Here is an 18,461-nt window from a genome sequence, read left to right as displayed (position 1 = left end):
AACATGATTATGGAAAAATAAGGGTATGTGGTTAACTATTAATCTAACCCAAAAAAAAAAAAAATTCAAACTTAATTAAATTAAATAGCCCACCACCACCAACACCACCAAGCACCAAGCATCACCCAGCAAACCCCGACGCACCACCACCACCTCACACACCCAGCAAACCGTCGAACGCACCCCACCACCTCACGCACCCAACAACCTGCCGACGCACCACCACCATCCCACGAACCCAGGCAGTACCCAGCAACCCACGAACCCCAGCACCCCACGAACCCAGCGACCCGCCGACCCACCACCACCACCCCACGCACCCAGCATTGTCGATCCACCAACCCACCAAACCAATGAAACCATACCCACGAAACCAACCCACGAAACCCGCCAATCTGAAACCACGAAACCCGACCCACGAATCAAACCCAGGACGCCGCCGTTCTGCAACCCGCTGCCGCCGATCTGCAACCACGAACCTAGCACTGCTGATTCACCAACCCCCAAACCCACGAAACTAACCCACAAAATCCGCCGATCTGAAACCACGAAATCCAACCCACTGCAACCCCCCGCCACTCGTAAAACTATGAAGCCACCATGAAAATGGGGTTGGAGGAGGAAAGAAAAATCAGATTTGTAATTAATTAAGGTTGGGGTTTAATTTAATGAAATCGGGATGAGAGTTTAATTAATTAAGGTTGGGGTTTAATTTAATGAAATCAGATTTGTAATTTAATAAGGGTGTAAGAAAAAAAGTAAGGGCATATATGTCATTTTATAGGCCAAAAGTTACCAAATAAGGAAAAAAAATAAAAAATAAAAAATTGAACCACCACAAAATAAAAATTGTTGCAAGTAAAATGAACCGAAGGTAGTAAATAAAAATTGAAAAAGTTAACCAATTGAAAATAAAAAGAAGGATCACAAGGGAAAAATAGATCAAAGAAAGAACGTATTAATTTGAGTAAGAAGATTCAATCTGAAGATGAAAGAAGATTACGAGGTTCAGTACTCCAATCTTTAATTTTCCTATATGCTACGTATTAATTAATTTATCTATGAAATTTTCATTTCTGTAATTCAACTTCATCGCAAATAATAATACTCTATATTTCCCAGTTCTTCTGAAATTTCCTTCAAAATCAAAACCCTAACTCTGCTCTGTAATCAATCTAGTTACTCTCATACTTCATTTTGTGAGCTAAATTATTTATTCACTTGTTTAATTGCAATTTATTTAGTAATAATCGAATTGATTTCAATTCCAATTTTTAATTTTTGGGTAATTTGCAGACAGAAGAGAGAAAACAAGCTGCTGCAGATGTTTTGTTCAATTACTCCAAATTTGTAGCGGCCTGTATTGGAAATCGTGTTCGTCCCGGTGATTTGAGAATGCATCTTATGAAGGTAGTACATCAGATGATTAATTTATGTTTTTGTTGTTTTTACTCCGTATTTTGGTCTCAAAGGTGCCACAAAGAGCAATGATGTAGACGGGTTGTTTTTGTCTTTACGACTTTAACCAACTAAGCTAATTGACGTCTTTAATAATTTCATTATTGATTGCAGGTTTGTGTGATTGATTCTAATAGTCTTTTAGATGAAAATTTATGCCATGAATTTTGTGGGATGACTCATTAGAGAGACAGATTATCATTCTTATCAACCATAAACAAAAACACTGGAAAAAAAAAGGATTACTAAAACTCGTAAATAATGCGCTATCTTTAGTTCAGAGGAAGTAATTCTTGGCTTCAAGGCAGATATAATGTAAAACTATTTTGTGCTCCATTCTTGTTTTGATATTATTCCGAATCGAGCATTTAGTGAAATGATTGGGGGAAGGTTGTTGCTATGCCATTTAGGTTTTGATTCTGAACAAATAAGTATGCAATGTTGTCAATTTATGTCAAAGATGCTAATCTTACATGAACTATTGACCTATATCACTTGAACTCGACTGCTAGAATAATGGTGTTTGTTCTCTGTATAAAATTTTGCCTTTTTTTTTGGTCCAAAAGGAGTGTTAAGCTATACATGCCTTGTTGGAGTTTTAAGTACTTGGCACTGGTATTTAGATGAAAGGAAGAGTTCGAGTAATTTAGAAATTGGATTAGATAACAATTAGCAGCTTTATTGTCTTGATGTATCTACATAAAACTGAATTCCAATTCTACTTGATACTCAAGTCTTGTTTAAACTGGCTTATATTGTTACAAGAACTGTTTGTTTTGCGGTATTTTTACCAAATCCTAGTTTCCTTTTGTGGAATCATGCTTCTCTATGTATAATTGTATCTTAATGATGTTGATGTAAAGGATACAGGTAGTGAAACTGTTGATTACATGGAGAAGTTAAAGCAGTTTATAATTAAGTGCTCAACTGCTCATAAACAAGCAAGCATGCCTTCCAATTTTGTGCAAATAAATTGACTTACCTAAAGTGCTATCTTGCCCACTGGTTGTGTGCTCTATTGAACTTAGACTTGAATAAAATTTTAGGATTAGATTTATCTTATGATGATATATTGCAAGTTTCTACTCTCCAGGAAATATCTGGAATACCAACATCTCTGAAGCGGGAGTCATTTCCAGTTGCAGCTTCTCCAGATGCAATGGGCGAATCTTCAAGTTCTGGTACAGCTAGACTCGATAAATCAGATAGCTTTCGTGCACTATGAAACTCATGGACCGAAAGATGTGGACCTATATGTGCACTAGGAACTGGTCATGGGTACTTGCTATCTTTTGGTTTTGTTTTCTTTGGGATGATGGGAATATGTATAATACCAGCTAGTGTATACACATCTGATATGATTGTATGAATTGTATCTCTGTCAAATGGGCAGAAACATTATATTGTGGCTGTGATGTGTGTGAAATTCTCATCGTTTTTGTACATGTCTACCATGAGCTTTCGTGAAGTCATGAATGTTGTGTCCAAATCTAGAAAATCTAGTTATACAAAGTACGTACTCCGTAGTTAGTAAAAATAATTTTCTACCACCTAAACCCGAATGTCATTTAATGACTCTTTCTCCTTTCATTTTTCTCTCTTGATGATGCCAACCCAAAATCGATATTGGTTGTTTTTACTCTTAAACCTCGGTATACAGATCTTGTTTTAGGTTCAGACCAAAAACGTGAATACAAATGACTAACCGATTTTAATTGAAAAAAAAAATTCGTAAAAAATTCAATACCGATTCATAAATGAGTATATAATAATCCAATTAAAAAAAGCATTATTCAATCGTTCAAAATTAATTCCCCATTTGTTTCTAAATAATTTTATCACTTGTTTCTGACTCATGACTAGTAGAGCTGTCAATTCGGGTAGTTAAGTCGATTAGGTCTCGAGTTAAATCAAGATCAGGTTATGTCGGATCAATCTAGCTTCAGATCAGGTTCAGGTTGGGTCAATTTCAGTTCAAGTTATAACGGGTCGTTCACCTTTTCGAATATAAGTCGGGTTCAATTCGAGTTAAAATCAGATCGGGTTCAATTTCAGGTTCGAGTTGTGTTGAGTCGGGTTTGAATGGGTTAACAAGATGGTACATTCAGGTTCGGGTTAGTGTTGAGTCGGGTTTTGGTTCAAGTTCAATTCTAATAATATCGATGTGGCCAAGTTGAACTATATAATTACCCCTTCCATAATTTGATCAAGCATCATCAAAATTTTATTAAACCTATATATGAGTAGTAGAGAACAAAAGTTATATAAGCTGAACAAAAGATTTTATTAAATCGGATTGAGGGTTTACAGAATTATACCAGTATATAAGCTGAATAAAAGGTATATAAAATTTTATTAAACCTTCTATGACTCGGGTTCATCTTTGTCCGTTAAGGTTGGGTTCTCGGGTCGGGTCAGTTTTTGACAACTCTAGCTATAATCCACACTTTTTGAGGAAATTTTGAGGTTTCGGGGCCCGGTGGCAAAACGTGTTGAGTCCCTAGGGGATATAAATCGGGGTCATATAATGCCGTTTGAAACCATATATGACCATTATATATTTTCATAAACGTACGTGGTAGGCTTGAGTTTACGAAATCAATGCAAGTTGTGAACGGGTAAAATGACCGTTTAAGGGCATATTGGATGGTTCCACCGACCCAATTAGACACTCGGAGGGTATTAAGGACCATGGTAAACATCTCGACAATTTTTTTTTTTCGGACGAAAAATGGTTAAAAAATTACAAAATTGAAGGATATAATAATCCACGCTTTTGAGGAAATTTTGAGGTTTAGGGACCCGGTAGCAAAAAGCCTTGAGACCCTATGGGATACATCTCGGGTTCATATAATGCCGTTTGAAACCATATATGATCATTATATGTTGTCATAAACGTCCGTGGTAGGCTTGAGTTTACGAAATCGATGCAAGTTGCGAACGGGTAAAATGACCGTTTCAGGACATATTGGATGGTTCCACCGATCCATTTGGACTCCCGGAGGTTATTAGGAAACATGGTAAACATCTTGGAAATTTTTATTTCCTGGCGAAAAAAGTTCAAAAAATTACAAAATTGAAGGCTATAATCCACGCTTTTTGATGAAATTTTGAAGTTTCGGGGCTCGGTGGCAAAACGTGTTGAGACCCTAGGGGATATAAATCGGGGTCATTTAATGCCGTTTGAAACCATATATGACCATTATATATTGTCATAAACGTACGTGGTAGGCTTGAGTTTACGAAATCAATGCAAGTTGTGAACGGGTAAAATGACCGTTTAAGGGCATATTGGATGGTTCCACCGACCCAATTAAACACCCAGAGGGTATTAAGGACCATGGTAAACATCTCGACAATTTTTTTTTCCGGACGAAAAATGGTTAAAAAATTACAAAATTGAAGGATATAATCCACGCTTTTTGAGGAAATTTTGAGGTTTCGAGGCCCAGTGGTGAAAAGTGTTGAGATCCTAGGGTATATATCTCGGGGTCAATTAATGTCGTTTTAAACCATATATGATCATTATATTTTGTCATAAACGTACGTGGTAGCATTGAGTTTATGAAATCACTACAAGTTGTGAACGGGTAAAATGACCGTTTAAGGGCATATTCGATGGTTCCACCGACCCAATTTGACTCTCGAAGGATATAAGGGACCATGGTAAACATCTCAGCAATTTTTATTTCAGAGATAAAAAAGGTCAAAAAATTACAACATTTAATCCACGCTTTTTTAGGAAATTTTGAGGTTTCAAGGCCCGGTGGCGAACAACCTTGAGAACCTAAGGTATACATCTCAGGGTCATATAATGTCGTTTAAAACCACATAATATCATTAAATGGTGTCATAAACGTCCGTGGTAGGCTTGAGTTTACGAAATCACTGTAAGTTGTGACCGGGTAAAATGACCGTTTAAGATCATATTGGATGGTTCCACCAACCCAATTGGACTCCTGGAGGTTATTAGGGACCATGGTAAACATCTAGGTAATTTTTATTACCAGGAGAAAAAAGGTCAAAAAATTACAAAATTGAAGGCTATAATCCGCGCTTTTTAAGGAAATTTTGAGGTTTAGGGGCCTGTGGGAAAAAGCCTTGAGATCATAAGGGATACATCTCGGGGTCATATAATGCCGTTTGAAAGCATATATGATCATTATATGTTGTCATAAACGTCCGTGGTAGACTTGAGTTTACAAAATCGGTGCAAGTTGTGAACGGGTAAAATGACTGTTTAAGGGCATATTGGTTGGTTCCACCGACCCAATTGGACTCTTGGAGGGTATTAGGGACCATGGTTAGCTTCTCAACAATTTTTATTTTCGGACGAAAAAATGTCAAAAAATTACAATATTGAAGGCTAATCCACGCTTTTTAGGAAATTTTGAGGTTTTGGGGTCCGGTGGCGAAAAATGTTGAGACCCTAGGGAAAATATCTCGATGTCATATAATGCCGTTTGAAACCATATATGATCATTATATGTTGTCATAAACGTAAATGATAGGCTTGAGTTTACGAAATTACGACAAGTTGTGAAGGGGTATAATTACCGTTTAAGGGCATATTGGATGGTTCCATCGACCCAATTGGACTCCTGGATATAAGGGACCATGGTAAACATCTCGACAATTTTTATTTCCGGGCGAAAAAGGTCAAAAAATTACAAAATTGAAGGCTATAATCCATGCTTTTTGAGAAAAATTTGAGGTTTCGGGGCTGGGTGGCGAAAAGCCTTGAAATCCTAAGGAATACATCTTGGGGTCATATAACACTGTTTGAAACCATATATGATCATTATTTGTTTTCATAAACGTCCGTGGTAGGCTTGAGTTTAAGAAATCACTTCAAGTTGTGAACGGGTAAAATAACCGTTTAAGGGCATATTGGATGGTTCCACCGTCCCAATTGGACTCTTGGAGGGTATTAGGAACCATGGTTAACATCTTGACAATTTTTATTTACGAGCGAAAAAAGGTCAAAAATTACAAAATAGAAGGCTATAATAATCCATGCTTTTTGAGGAAATTTTGAGGTTTCGGGGCTTGGCAGCGATAATCCTTGAGACCCCTAAGGGTACATCTCGGGGTCATATAATGTCGTTTGAAACCATATACGATCATTATATGTTGTCATAAACGTCCGTGGTAGGCTTGAGTTTACGAAATCACTACAAGTTGTGATCGGGGAAAATGATCGTTTAAGGGCATATTGGATGTTTCCATTGACCCAATTGTACTCCCAGAGGGAATTAGGGACCATGGTAAACATCTTGGTAATTTTTAGTTTCGGGCGAAAGAAGGTCAAAAAATTACAAATTTGAAGGCTATATCCACGCTTTTTGAGGAAATTTTGAGGTTTAGGGACCCGGTAGCGAAAAGCCTTGAGACCCTGAGGGATACATCTTGGGGTCATATAATACCGTTTGAAACCACATATGATCATTATATGTTGTCATAAACGTCCGTGGTAAGCTTGAGTTTACGAAATCACTTCAAGTTGTGAACGGGTAAAATAACCGTTTTAAGGGCATATTGGATGGTTCCACCGACCCAGTTGGACTCTTGGAGGGTATTAGGGACCATGGTTAACATCTCGACAATTTTTATTTACGGGCGAAAAAAGGTCAAAAATTACAAAATTGAAGGCTATAATCCACGCTTTTTGAGGAATTTTTAGGTTTCAGGCACGGTGGCAAAAAGCCTTGAAACCCTAAGGGATACATCTCGGGGTCATATAATGCCGTTTGAAACCACATATGATCATTATATGTTGTCATAAACATCCATGGTAGGCTTGAGTTTACGAAATCACTGCAAGTTGTGATCGGGTAAAATGACCGTTTAAGGGCATATTGGAAGGTTCCATTGACCCAATTGTACTCCCGAAGAGTAATAGAACCATGGTAAACATCTTGGCAATTTTTAGTTCTGGGCGAAAGAAAGTCAAAAAATTACAAAATTGAAGGATATAATCCACGCTTTTTGAGGAAATTTTGAGGTTTCGGGGCCCGGTGGCGAATAACCTTGAGACCCTAAGGGATACATCTCGGGGTCATATAATTCCGTTTGAAACCACGTATGATCATTATATGTTGTCATAAACGTCCGAAGTAGGCTTGATTTTACGAAATCACTTCAAGTTGTGAACGGGTAAAATGACCGTTTAAGGGCATATTGGATGGTTCCACCTAGCCAATTGGACTCTTTGAGGCTATTAGCTAGGGACCATGGTAAACATCTCGGAAATTTTTATTTTCGGGCGAAAAAAGTTCAAAAAATTACACAATTGAAGGCTATAATAATCCACGTTTTTAAGGAAATTTTAGGTTTTGGGGCCTGGTGGCGAAAAGTGGCAAAATTGAAGGCTATAATCCACCTCATTGTACGAGTATAGGCTAGGTTAAGATCATTGTCGGTTAGACAGTCCTCGGGTCGGGTCAATTTTTAACAGCTTTAGGGTCACAATACTTTTCGTCACCAGGCCCCGAAACCTCAAAAATTCCTCAAAAACTGTGGATTATATATCCTTCAATTTGTAATTTTTTGACCGGAAATAAAAATTGTCGAGATGTTTAACATGGTCCCTAATACCCTCCGAGAGTTTAATTGGGTTGGTGTAACTATCCAATTTGCCTTTAAATGGTCATTTTACCTGTTTTCGTACAAGTCTCTTGTATTGGCTATAAGCTCTCACGGGGCCTTTATGTTGCCGGATAATGTTCATATATGGGTCCACACAATATTATATGATCCCGGGATTCATCCCGTAGTGTTCCCTGAAATTCCAACACCAGCTCCCGACACCTCCTAAATCGCTCCGATTTCGTGTATTATATTAGAGTTTTCGATTCGGGTAATCAAGTCGGATTTGGGTTGGGTCAAATCATGTCTCGGGTTGAATTAGGATCTGGTTATGTCGGGTCAATCTAGCCTCATATCAGGTTCAAGTTCGGGTAGGTCAATTTCAGTTGAGTTTATTTTGGGTTGTTCACCTTTTCGGATATATGTTGGGTTCAATTCGAGCCAAATTCAGATCGGATTCAATTTCAGGTTCGGGTTGTGTGTGAGTCAGGTTTGAGTTGGTTAATAGATGTTACATTTGGGTTTGAGTTAGTGTTGAGTTGGGTTTTGGTTCAAGTTCAATTCCAATAAATATAGATGTGCTCAAGTTGAACTTATATAATTACGTCTTCCATAATTTGATTGGCATCAGGATTTTATTAAACCTATATATGAGTAATAGAGAACAAAAGGTATATAACCTGAATCGGATTGTGGGTTTACAGATTTGTACCAGTATATAAGTTGAACAAAAGACATATAAATTTTATTAAACCTTCCATGACTCGGGTAAAGGTTCTAATTGGGTCAGGTACTAGTTCGGGTACAAATTGTTTTTGGATCGGATTAAATCGGTTGACGGTTAACATATGGTTAGGTTCAGGTCAGGTTACAGGTCTCTAGTTTCACCCCATTGTTCAGGTACAGGTTGGGTTCAGATCATTGCCGGTTCAGATCGAGTTCTCAAGTCGTGTTAGTTCTTGGCTCTACTCACGAGTTTAATACTTTAATCTTGTCTTGACATATAATCCAAGAAATCTCACCCCAAATCGATCTATTCCCTTTTCTATAATTCTATTCCCATTACTCCATTAGGTAGATTAATGGGCTGATCCAGGCCCAATCACCTTAACAATAGTACAATACACCACCGTATATCTGTAACGGCTACTTGAACAATCAATTATAAAAAAAAATAAAAATAAATAAATAAACAAACATAGTACCGTTGCTCAACGGTAGAATTTCAAACCAAATATCTACCTTGCCCTTTCCCCTCTTCATCTCCGCTCCCCTTCCTTCTGCCTCCTCCTCATATCTCTCTCTCTCCTCTGCTTAAACTGCACTTGAGAGTCTGATTATCTACATTTTTATCTAATCCCTCTAATTATTTAACTTAATTTAATCTTCATTACTAATAATTCATAATCATACCTTAAAAAAAAAATCAGAAAAAATGCAAGAAATGTGGAATGGTCCTCCTGGGTTTAGGCCATCAAAATCAGCTTCAGCACCTTGTTCTCCAGCAAAGCCGCTTTCGATGCCTCGAACCCGGTCCGAGTCCTTCCACATTACCCATAAAGTTCCTGTTGGTGATACTCCTTATGTTAGAGCCAAACATGTTCAGGTTTGTGTATAATTCAGTACTAATGTCAAATTTTTTTTTTTTTTTGGGTTGTGAAATATTGAATTTTGGTTTTGGTTTTTGGGTTGATTTGATCAGTTGGTGGATAAAGATCCAGAGAAGGCGATTCCTCTATTTTGGGCTGCAATTAATGCTGGAGATAGAGTTGATAGTGCTCTTAAAGATATGGCTATTGTTATGAAGCAGCAAAATCGGGCTGATGAAGCGATTGAGGCTATTAAATCGTTGCGAAGCCGGTGTTCGGAGCAGGCTCAGGAGTCTCTTGATAACATTCTCTTGGATCTCTATAAGGTAGTTTAATAGAGCTTTGACAATTGACTTGAAAAATAATTGGTGTACATTTTATTGGTAATTGATCAATTGGGGTGTTTGTTGTTGCAGAGATGTGGGAGATTGGATGATCAAATTGCACTTTTGAAGCATAAATTGTATTTGATTCAACAAGGGTTAGCATTCAATGGGAAACGGACGAAAACAGCGCGATCTCAAGGGAAAAAATTTCAGGTCTCAGTGGAGCAAGAAGCCACTCGTTTGCTGGTAAGAAATTAGTCCATAAAATCATTCAATTGTTCAGTTGGTAATAAATTTATTAATATTTTAAATCACAACAAATTCTAGCGTGATACGGTCTCATGTTACATAACATCACCCCTATATCTTACTTTATCCGAAAAAACTGTTACATTTTACCTTTTTACGTGTGCCAATTAACATTAACTGTCCGTAAAGTCGTTCAATTGTTCAATGGTACGGAGTAATAATTTATTAATGAATACGACAAATTCTAGCATGATACGGTCTCACTAGGTAAATTCACCCCTCTATCCTACTTTAACCGAAACAACGGTTACATCTTACCTTTATAATTGTGTCAATGTAACATTAATACGGTGTATGTCTAATTAAATGTTCGGAAATTTATCACATATTATGTTAAATAACTCCTACATCCTACTTCATCCGAAACAATTGTTACATTAAACCATTCTACATATGCCGTGTAATATTAACACGGAAGACGTATAAATGTATAATTGTATGTTCGGAAACATTTATTATATTTATAATAAGGTCCCACATTATTATATGTACATAAGTTACAAATGAGGGTCAAAATGGTGTTTGTGGATGGTGACAAAAGTCAAAGTGTAACACTTGCAAAATTATTATTTCAGGGAAATCTAGGATGGGCACTGATGCAGCAAAACAACTATGTAGAAGCAGAGGATGCATACAGGAGAGCATTGTCTATTGCACCAGATAACAACAAGATGTGCAATCTAGGCATCTGCCTAATGAAACAGGGGAGAATCGTCGAGGCGAAACAGACTCTCCGGCGAGTGAAGCCGGCAGTAGCGGACGGGCCGAGAGGGATGGACTCCCACCTCAAGGCTTATGAAAGGGCACAACAAATGCTGGCAGACTTGGAATCAGAAATGATGCAAAAAGCAGGGGACTCTGTTTCAGAACAGAGCAGGCTGTTTAATACTTTCTTGGGATCATCCTCACTTTGGCAGCCTCAACCTTGCAGAGAAACATATACCTGCCAACCAACCAGCAAAATCCCAGATGAATTTCCTGATGAAAACACAAATTCCAACATTTTATCAAACAATAATCAGAATTACCCACCAAAACCAAATGGGTTTTTACCAATGGGAAATTCTTGGAATATTGATGCTCCCCCATTTTATTCCTCCAAATTGGGGGGAACCCAATTCAATGAGACCCTTAAGAGGACGAGGTCTGGGAGCGCGGCGAGTTTCGGAAATGAGAATAACAATCCAGCAGTGGAGGAGGAGACTATCAAGATTAGTAGTAAAAATGGTAATCAAGAAAGGGAAAATAAGATTTTGAGGAGGTCATTGGAGGAACCACTTAATAAAGTGGCTGATTTTTTGCCTGACGACAAAGATTTTGAGGATGCTATAATATCTGCAGTTCTGAATACAATTGATACAGAAAATTCTGCTGCTGAAGTTAAGAAAATCTCACAGAAGTTTGAGGTGAAGAAGGCTGCTGCAGTTGACAGAAGGCTGAAAGTTTTTCAGGATATAACTTTGTCTTTGAGTCCTAGGGCTTAACAAAAAAAAAAAAAAAATTATAAAAAAAAAAAATTGAGTCTTGGATTGATTTAATTTAATTCACTCAATTTATGCTAATTTAATTAATTTAGTATAATAGGAGATGCACTTATTCTCCTTTTTCTTGATTTTCTTACAATGTTTAACTTTCAGCCTGCTGCTGCATATTGGTAGTAGTTTTGGGGATTAAGAAATAGTTTTAATTGTTTAACCAAGGAAATATTTATATCACATGAAGATAATAAAGTTTTTATTGTCATTTATCTCAATCTCATCTTACCTTGTATATGCTATTTGTCCTTGTTGCCATTATTTGGCCTTTATAGCATTGATTAAGCAAAAAATTATCATTTAGCTAACCGTATGCATTTTAGTTATGGTTTCTCTTTATTCCGTACATTGTTATTAGTTAGAATGTAACACTATTATCGTTTAGCTAACCTTAGGGTTTTCTCTTTATTCAGTACATATTTAGAATGTAGCGCCGTAACAGTTACGTATCTAAAGTTTTTGTTTACATTCGTGCATTCTTAGAATTTAACGCATAATTGACATAATTAATGCAACATTTCAAATGAGATGGAATTCATTTCCTTTATTGCTTAAATTAGGGAACAGTAAAGAAATTCTCAGGTTTTATTTGGTACAGTAGTATATATCAGCATTTGTATTTGTATTCTCTATTCATTCTTGTTTAATTCATACAAGATAATTACAGTAACAGAGACAATAACACCAAGTGCAGCCTTAGAAACTATCTTCTTCCAAGGAAGGGGTGGATTGAACCCCAACTCTGAGAGCTTCTTGTGTGATTCTGCATAATCTCTGAAGAACGCGTATTCATCCTGATATTTTAAACGATCTCTTCAGTTAATTCAGTAGCTAATTTACATGCTCAGAACTGTAAATACACTGTGTTGAAAGCAGTAGATTACCTTAGCATAGAGCTCAACATAGCGTCGAAATCTAGGATCATCTACAAGGGCCTTATCAGTAGGAAGTTTCAATAGCCCCCGTCGTTCACCTCTCAACAACTCTCTGATAATATTACAAGTGTAAGTTGTTTGTTACATCAATGGCTAAATGACATTTTATGATTTTGAACTTACACATAATAGGAATTGTCGAATTTCATAGGGTCTTTAGTCCAAAAGCCTTCGTAACCTGATATTTCCTTATGCGCTACACCCTAGATGTTGTACCAGTGGCAAAAAATGAGCAGATCAGCAAAATATCAACCAGTTTGGTTTATAAAAAATCAGGTGGAAAGAACAAAGTTGTAACATTGTGCTAAGGTCTAATATAGTCTACCAGTGTGTGGCCTCCTGATAGCGCGACAATATCCTTGTCAGTAAATCCCATTCTGTTAAATACTTCTCTCAAATGTTCAGCACCTGTAATCAAATAGATGGTCTTAGTAACATGTCCTTCATACAAACATGTTACCAGAAGATTACTCATATTACTTATGAGATAGTTCATAGTTGTAGAACACACACCGAAATCTGCATTAGGAAGGCGTCCTTCCTCTGGAGATTCTGTGGAGTCCTGTTATTAACATCGATAATAGATAAGAAGTACTACTATATATAACAGATAAAGTGTTCTTGTAACATGTATGTACTGTCTTACCACTCGTCCAGGAACAAAGTCGATGGTTGGGCCGCCTGTGACTTCAACTGCAACAACTCCAGCTAGCTGAAAGAAACAAGGGATGTTTGAGAATGAGCTTAAACAGATTGCAGTGGCTTAATTGATTTAGTTATGATAAAGAACATTGTTGAGCATCTAACACTAGTCTAACCAATGTAATAGGTTAAGAAAGTGAAATTAAGCTAGGTACTTGTTTAATTATTAAAGTTGACATCTAAATTTGTTGACTTATTAGCAAAGGAAGGAATGATTAGAGAAATTCCTTTCTTCTAGATTAGGAAAACTGGTTACATACATTAAATCACAAAAAGAACAGCTCATATGTAGATATTTACGTGTATGATCATAGTTAACTATCATGTTGTCTCAACCCGGCTTCTGAATAGAGGGGTCATTTTGAAAATAATAAATCAAACATTTCAAAAAAGTATACGTGACTGATTATTCTACCTGATAAAGATCCGCATAAGTGATCTTTGGGTGTTTAGCCTTTATTTCTTCTGAAATGAACAACAACAAAAATTTATTAGAGGAAGTTTAATTACTGTTGCTAGAAATTCTTATCCAGTGTTAGAAATAATTAGTTAAAGCTCACCACAAAGAGCAACAGCTGTTTTGAGGCCACGGTTGGCTCTGTGCTCCATTTCTTCCTCGTTTCTGATTGAGCCATTCGGGCCTCCTGTTTTCGTCTTTTCATCATATGTACCTGCATCATGCCATCTACGGCACCAGAAGAAAACATGAAGTAAGAAAACATTGAATAAAAAAAATATTTTTTTTTATAAAAAAAACACATTAGTACATATTAGTGGAAAATTTGATGCAAGAGATATTACATACGCTAAGCGAAGCATGCTAGGAGCACATTGCTTAGTAGAGATGAGAGCGCGAAGGTCTCTTCGAGCTCTCTCAATTTCCTTCAAATATTCGCCATCCACCAACTGTTTTTTTCCTCTTCCTATCATGTTTAATTTGTAAAACTAAGAGAAAATGAAAGTGTAGTCTTGGACTAATGGTAAAATATTGGCTATCAATATATAAGGAGACTCATTCGAATATGAAGAGTTCAATTCAAGTTAAGTGAGGGAATTAACAAAGGCAAAGGATTGAATTAATTACTAGAACAGCCCAAGTAAGGGATTGCTTTAATACTTTTGCTTGCATAGGAGGGAACAGTAAAAATTTGGAATGAGTTTATTCAATTCCCAAGCAAATACTTTAGGTATATATTTCAATTTTTAGGAATATCGTTGTTTAATTGTAAGATTGATCAAATATCCAATTATTCAATTCGTGTTAATCATTTGTCCTTTACGTCTTTCTTTTGAACCAAAAGAAACGTCAAGGGGTGCTATACGTTAATTGCAGTCACCTTGTTATGAAATGACTTATCACTTATGCATAGTAATGGCATAATTTTACAAAGTCACCACCTCAATGCGCCAAAATAATCCAAAGATAGATAGAAAATCATTGCTAAGGCATAAAATGTCACCTAGTGATCACAGAACATGATATCAATAAAACTTGGCAACAAGCCGAGTTTTTCTCAGTACATGAGGTAGGGGACTGGGGACTGTACCAGTTTCGAGCAAGTGAACTCGTGCACATACAATTTTCCCCATTATTAGCACTCCTTAATATTACATATATAATACTAGTACATTACTAGGGAAAGTTTATGATTCCACATTTAATTCAAAATAACAACATAGAGTATTAGATCACAGCCTACAGGAACATCCACTACATATCAGTCTAGGCTGCCATCCATTCATGCATCTTCTACCTTTCAGGCTTTCTTAGAGTGGCAGCATGGGTGCCCTGGGTGAAACCCGAGCTCTGACATCTTCTTGTGTGAGTCCGCGTAGTGTGCAAAGAAGACCTTTTCATCCTGCCAATTCGAAACAGAATGAATATTGATCAGTTCATAATCTGACAAAATAATTCAGAACTCAATTAGCTGCTGTCCATGTCATAAGAGCCTGCAAATCAGAGCCTTGCATAGCTCATTCTTTCGTCCTGCCTGATAATTTACGCAGAATACTCTCTATCACTATTCAGAGCCTGCAGATTAAGCCTTATTGCATAGTTAATACTTAGCACTAGTATTCAGAGCCATATTACAGAGTAATATAGTACTAAAACAGTAAGAAATGGATATGCTGTATTACCTTAGCATACAGTTGAACATATTTACGGAAATCAGGGTCCTCAGCAAGAACTTTGTCTGTAGGGAATTGCACCAGTCCAGGAGTTTCACCCTTCCTCAAGTTTCTGATCACAAAAAGAAACTAAATCTCTTAGTAAACATTGTTAAGACAAATAATTCATATATGGAAATTCTACATATTTACATGAATATGTATCTTGTTAATGTAATAACGTAACTTCCATTGAAAATACAATATAATCTTACACATAATAGGAATTGTCAAACTTCAAAGGATCTTTGGTGAAAGGACCATCAAAACCCGATATATCCTTATGTGCTCGACCCTGTAAGTTAAGTAAATTTAGAATAAGCTAAGGTTTGTACAAAATAAACGATCATAAGCTCATAATTAGGAATAATCATTTTTCCCATGAAAAAAAAAAAAAAAAGTTGTACAGATTGTCAGAGGATTATAGAAAAATTAGCTTACCAAAGTGTGAGCTCCAGATAGAACCACAATATCCCTATTGTTCAAGCCCATTCGATAAAATATATCCTTCAAATGCTGGGAACCTACAATGATACATAGAATCCATACAATTATCAACTATACATGTAAAAGATAGGAATGATACAAAAATAAACCACATAAGATCTCATACGCGAATCTAGCTAGATTAAATCATGGCTTTCAATGCTTGAAAAAAGATCAAAGTGTTTTTATTTACCTCCATTAGGGTTTGGAAGGTCTCCGCGGTCTTGTTGATCCAGAGCATCCTATTTGAACGAACCACAATATATATATTTGTAAGGTACAGTTATGATAATCAATTAATAAGGATGATTTTGAGATACACTCTTTCAAATTTGATGTTGATGTGTCACTTACTGGTCGACCAGGGATAAAAGGAATAACAGGACCTCCAGTAACTTCAACAGCAACAACACCAGCAAGCTGAAACAACAAAAATACAGTAGATGCATGCTGAGAAGTTAGATCATAGTACATGCAGTTTCACCGGCAAAATTATGTAGGTACACTACTTTGTGTTTCATGATTGTTGTCACGTTACTAATTCAAATTGCACAAGTTGACAGACTCTAGCTCTAATTAATAGCTCTAATTAATTCTATCCAAAAAGCAGTAATCTTATCACTTTAAACTCTAAGTGTAAAGATAGATAGCACAATAATAACTCATTATCAACATCTTTTTTTTTTTCTCAATTAGAAATTTACCTGGTAAAGGTCAGCATATGTGACCTTGGGGTGCTTAACCTTCACTTGTTCTGAGACAACAGATGGCCGAAACTTGTGTTAGAACTTAGAAAAGTAACTTGAATACCTCCATACCCATACTTAGGGCCTGTTCTCATCCGTTTATTTTCAGTTCAGTTCAGCTCAGTTGAGTTCAGCTGAGTTCAGTATATGAGAACAGGCCCTTACACACACGCACATATGTAGGAGAAAGGAGAAAACAGAAAGCACAAAGTAGGTCTCACCGCAGAAATCAATTCCATTCTTAATACCGCCGTTGGGAGGGTTGTTCAGTTCATTCCTAATCGAACCATTTACGCCTCCGGTTTTTGTTTTGGCATCATAAGTACCTGCATCATGGAATCTAATACACCAAAACCAACAAATTAAACAAGAATGTTTAGAGGGTGAATGGGGAGGATTAAATCAAAGAAGAAAGATTACGCTAATCGAAGAACAATGGGAGCAAATTTCTTGTTGTTCTGAAGAAGATGATGAAGGTCTTTACGAGCCCCTTCAATTTGTTTCAAGTATTCGGCATCCACAATGTGCCCGGCTCGCGATTGTTGTTGATGTGCCATGGTGCAACACAATTTCTATTGAAACACTTAGTAATGAAAATTAATTAATTAAGCAGATTACTGGAACATGTATACAAATTTGGATTGTCAAGGTTTATATTTATACAAGGTTTGTATAATGCAAAGAAAATTCGCAAATTATTAAACTTATTCCAAGTATTCACGTGCCAATATATTTAAGAGTAATTTATTAATATTGTATAGAACTATTTAAAAATTGTACGAAATGTTTCATTTTCATGGGTGACATCTGATTTTTTTATTAGAAGCATCCAATTCTGTGAAAAAAAAAAGTATGAAGTTGATCCTCATCTATATAATCTAGAAAGAATAAGATTCAATAATCTAATTAGTTATGAAAATAAGATACAATAATGGAAGTACATACCACATGATTGGAGCAATTTACGATCAACTAGAAATTTTCACCACTCATTTATTATGTTATAAGATAGCATCACAAATTGATAAAATGGTGAAATTAATAATTAAGGATACAAATTTGATTAAAATTTTTCACCTACTTTATTTATTTATTTATTTTTTTCGTATATAGTCGTGTTTGGTAAAAAGTTAAAAGATTAAATGTGAAGTTGATTGTGATGTTATTAGTTGATCTTGACTATTTGATTGTATTAGCTAATTTGACCAATTGATTGTACTAGTTGATTCTATAAAAGTGTTAGACTTTTTAAAGTTGTTTGAGTAAGTAATGTGAATGTAACTATTAGGGCCTATATATATTTAGTGTGCAGATTAGATAGCTAACGGGACTAGTTCATGAGCCCTAATCTCTTGTATATATACACTACTCATACTCTAATACAAACTATGGAAAATCATTTCGTGACATGGTATCAGAGCCAAAATCATTCTAATCCCTAAAATCAATTTATATTTTGTACACTCTAATCCCTAAATTAATTTCTATTATAACCAATAAGCTAAGGACATTAACATATTTCATTGTGGTAGGATTTTGGGTTAATTAAATGAGGGTATAATTGTTATTTCACCTTATAGTACTTGAATAAGTTAATGAAAAAGCTCCTTTAAACAAT

The 18,461-nt window shown here is 36.1% G+C and overlaps 4 protein-coding genes across 4 annotated transcripts; 2 read left to right on the top strand and 2 right to left on the bottom strand.

The window, feature by feature from the left end:
- Positions 1-870: 870 nt before the first annotated feature.
- LOC110724559 lies at positions 871-2,926 on the top strand. Its single transcript, XM_021903975.1, has 3 exons — positions 871-1,006; positions 1,297-1,410; positions 2,552-2,926. Exons 1-3 carry the CDS (start codon positions 989-991, stop codon positions 2,681-2,683), a joined length of 264 nt encoding a protein of 87 aa, XP_021759667.1. The 5' UTR covers positions 871-988; the 3' UTR covers positions 2,684-2,926.
- Positions 2,927-8,946: 6,020 nt separating this feature from the next.
- Positions 8,947-11,771, top strand: LOC110724552 (protein POLLENLESS 3-LIKE 2-like). The gene is made up of 4 exons (XM_021903968.1): positions 8,947-9,652; positions 9,749-9,961; positions 10,052-10,207; positions 10,846-11,771. Exons 1-4 carry the CDS (start codon positions 9,482-9,484, stop codon positions 11,752-11,754), a joined length of 1,449 nt encoding a protein of 482 aa, XP_021759660.1. The 5' UTR covers positions 8,947-9,481; the 3' UTR covers positions 11,755-11,771.
- A 558-nt stretch (positions 11,772-12,329) lies between these two features.
- Positions 12,330-14,466, bottom strand: LOC110698631 (probable L-ascorbate peroxidase 3). The gene is made up of 9 exons (XM_021876142.1): positions 14,248-14,466; positions 14,003-14,127; positions 13,858-13,907; positions 13,387-13,452; positions 13,254-13,302; positions 13,066-13,148; positions 12,864-12,943; positions 12,690-12,792; positions 12,330-12,599 (listed from the first exon to the last, which is right to left on the bottom strand). Exons 1-9 carry the CDS (start codon positions 14,370-14,372, stop codon positions 12,435-12,437), a joined length of 846 nt encoding a protein of 281 aa, XP_021731834.1. The 5' UTR covers positions 14,373-14,466; the 3' UTR covers positions 12,330-12,434.
- A 389-nt stretch (positions 14,467-14,855) lies between these two features.
- Positions 14,856-17,582, bottom strand: LOC110724531 (L-ascorbate peroxidase 5, peroxisomal-like). The gene is made up of 9 exons (XM_021903953.1): positions 17,264-17,582; positions 17,065-17,183; positions 16,802-16,851; positions 16,452-16,517; positions 16,291-16,339; positions 16,053-16,135; positions 15,827-15,906; positions 15,582-15,684; positions 14,856-15,301 (listed from the first exon to the last, which is right to left on the bottom strand). Exons 1-9 carry the CDS (start codon positions 17,398-17,400, stop codon positions 15,200-15,202), a joined length of 789 nt encoding a protein of 262 aa, XP_021759645.1. The 5' UTR covers positions 17,401-17,582; the 3' UTR covers positions 14,856-15,199.
- Between the last annotated feature and the right edge of the window lie 879 nt (positions 17,583-18,461).

Source organism: Chenopodium quinoa, unplaced genomic scaffold (assembly GCF_001683475.1).
Source record: "Chenopodium quinoa cultivar QQ74 unplaced genomic scaffold, ASM168347v1, whole genome shotgun sequence".
NCBI classification, from domain to species: domain Eukaryota; kingdom Viridiplantae; phylum Streptophyta; class Magnoliopsida; order Caryophyllales; family Amaranthaceae; genus Chenopodium; species Chenopodium quinoa.
The sequence above is the reverse complement of the archived record's forward strand: the minus strand, read 5'-3'. Positions and strand labels throughout refer to the sequence as shown.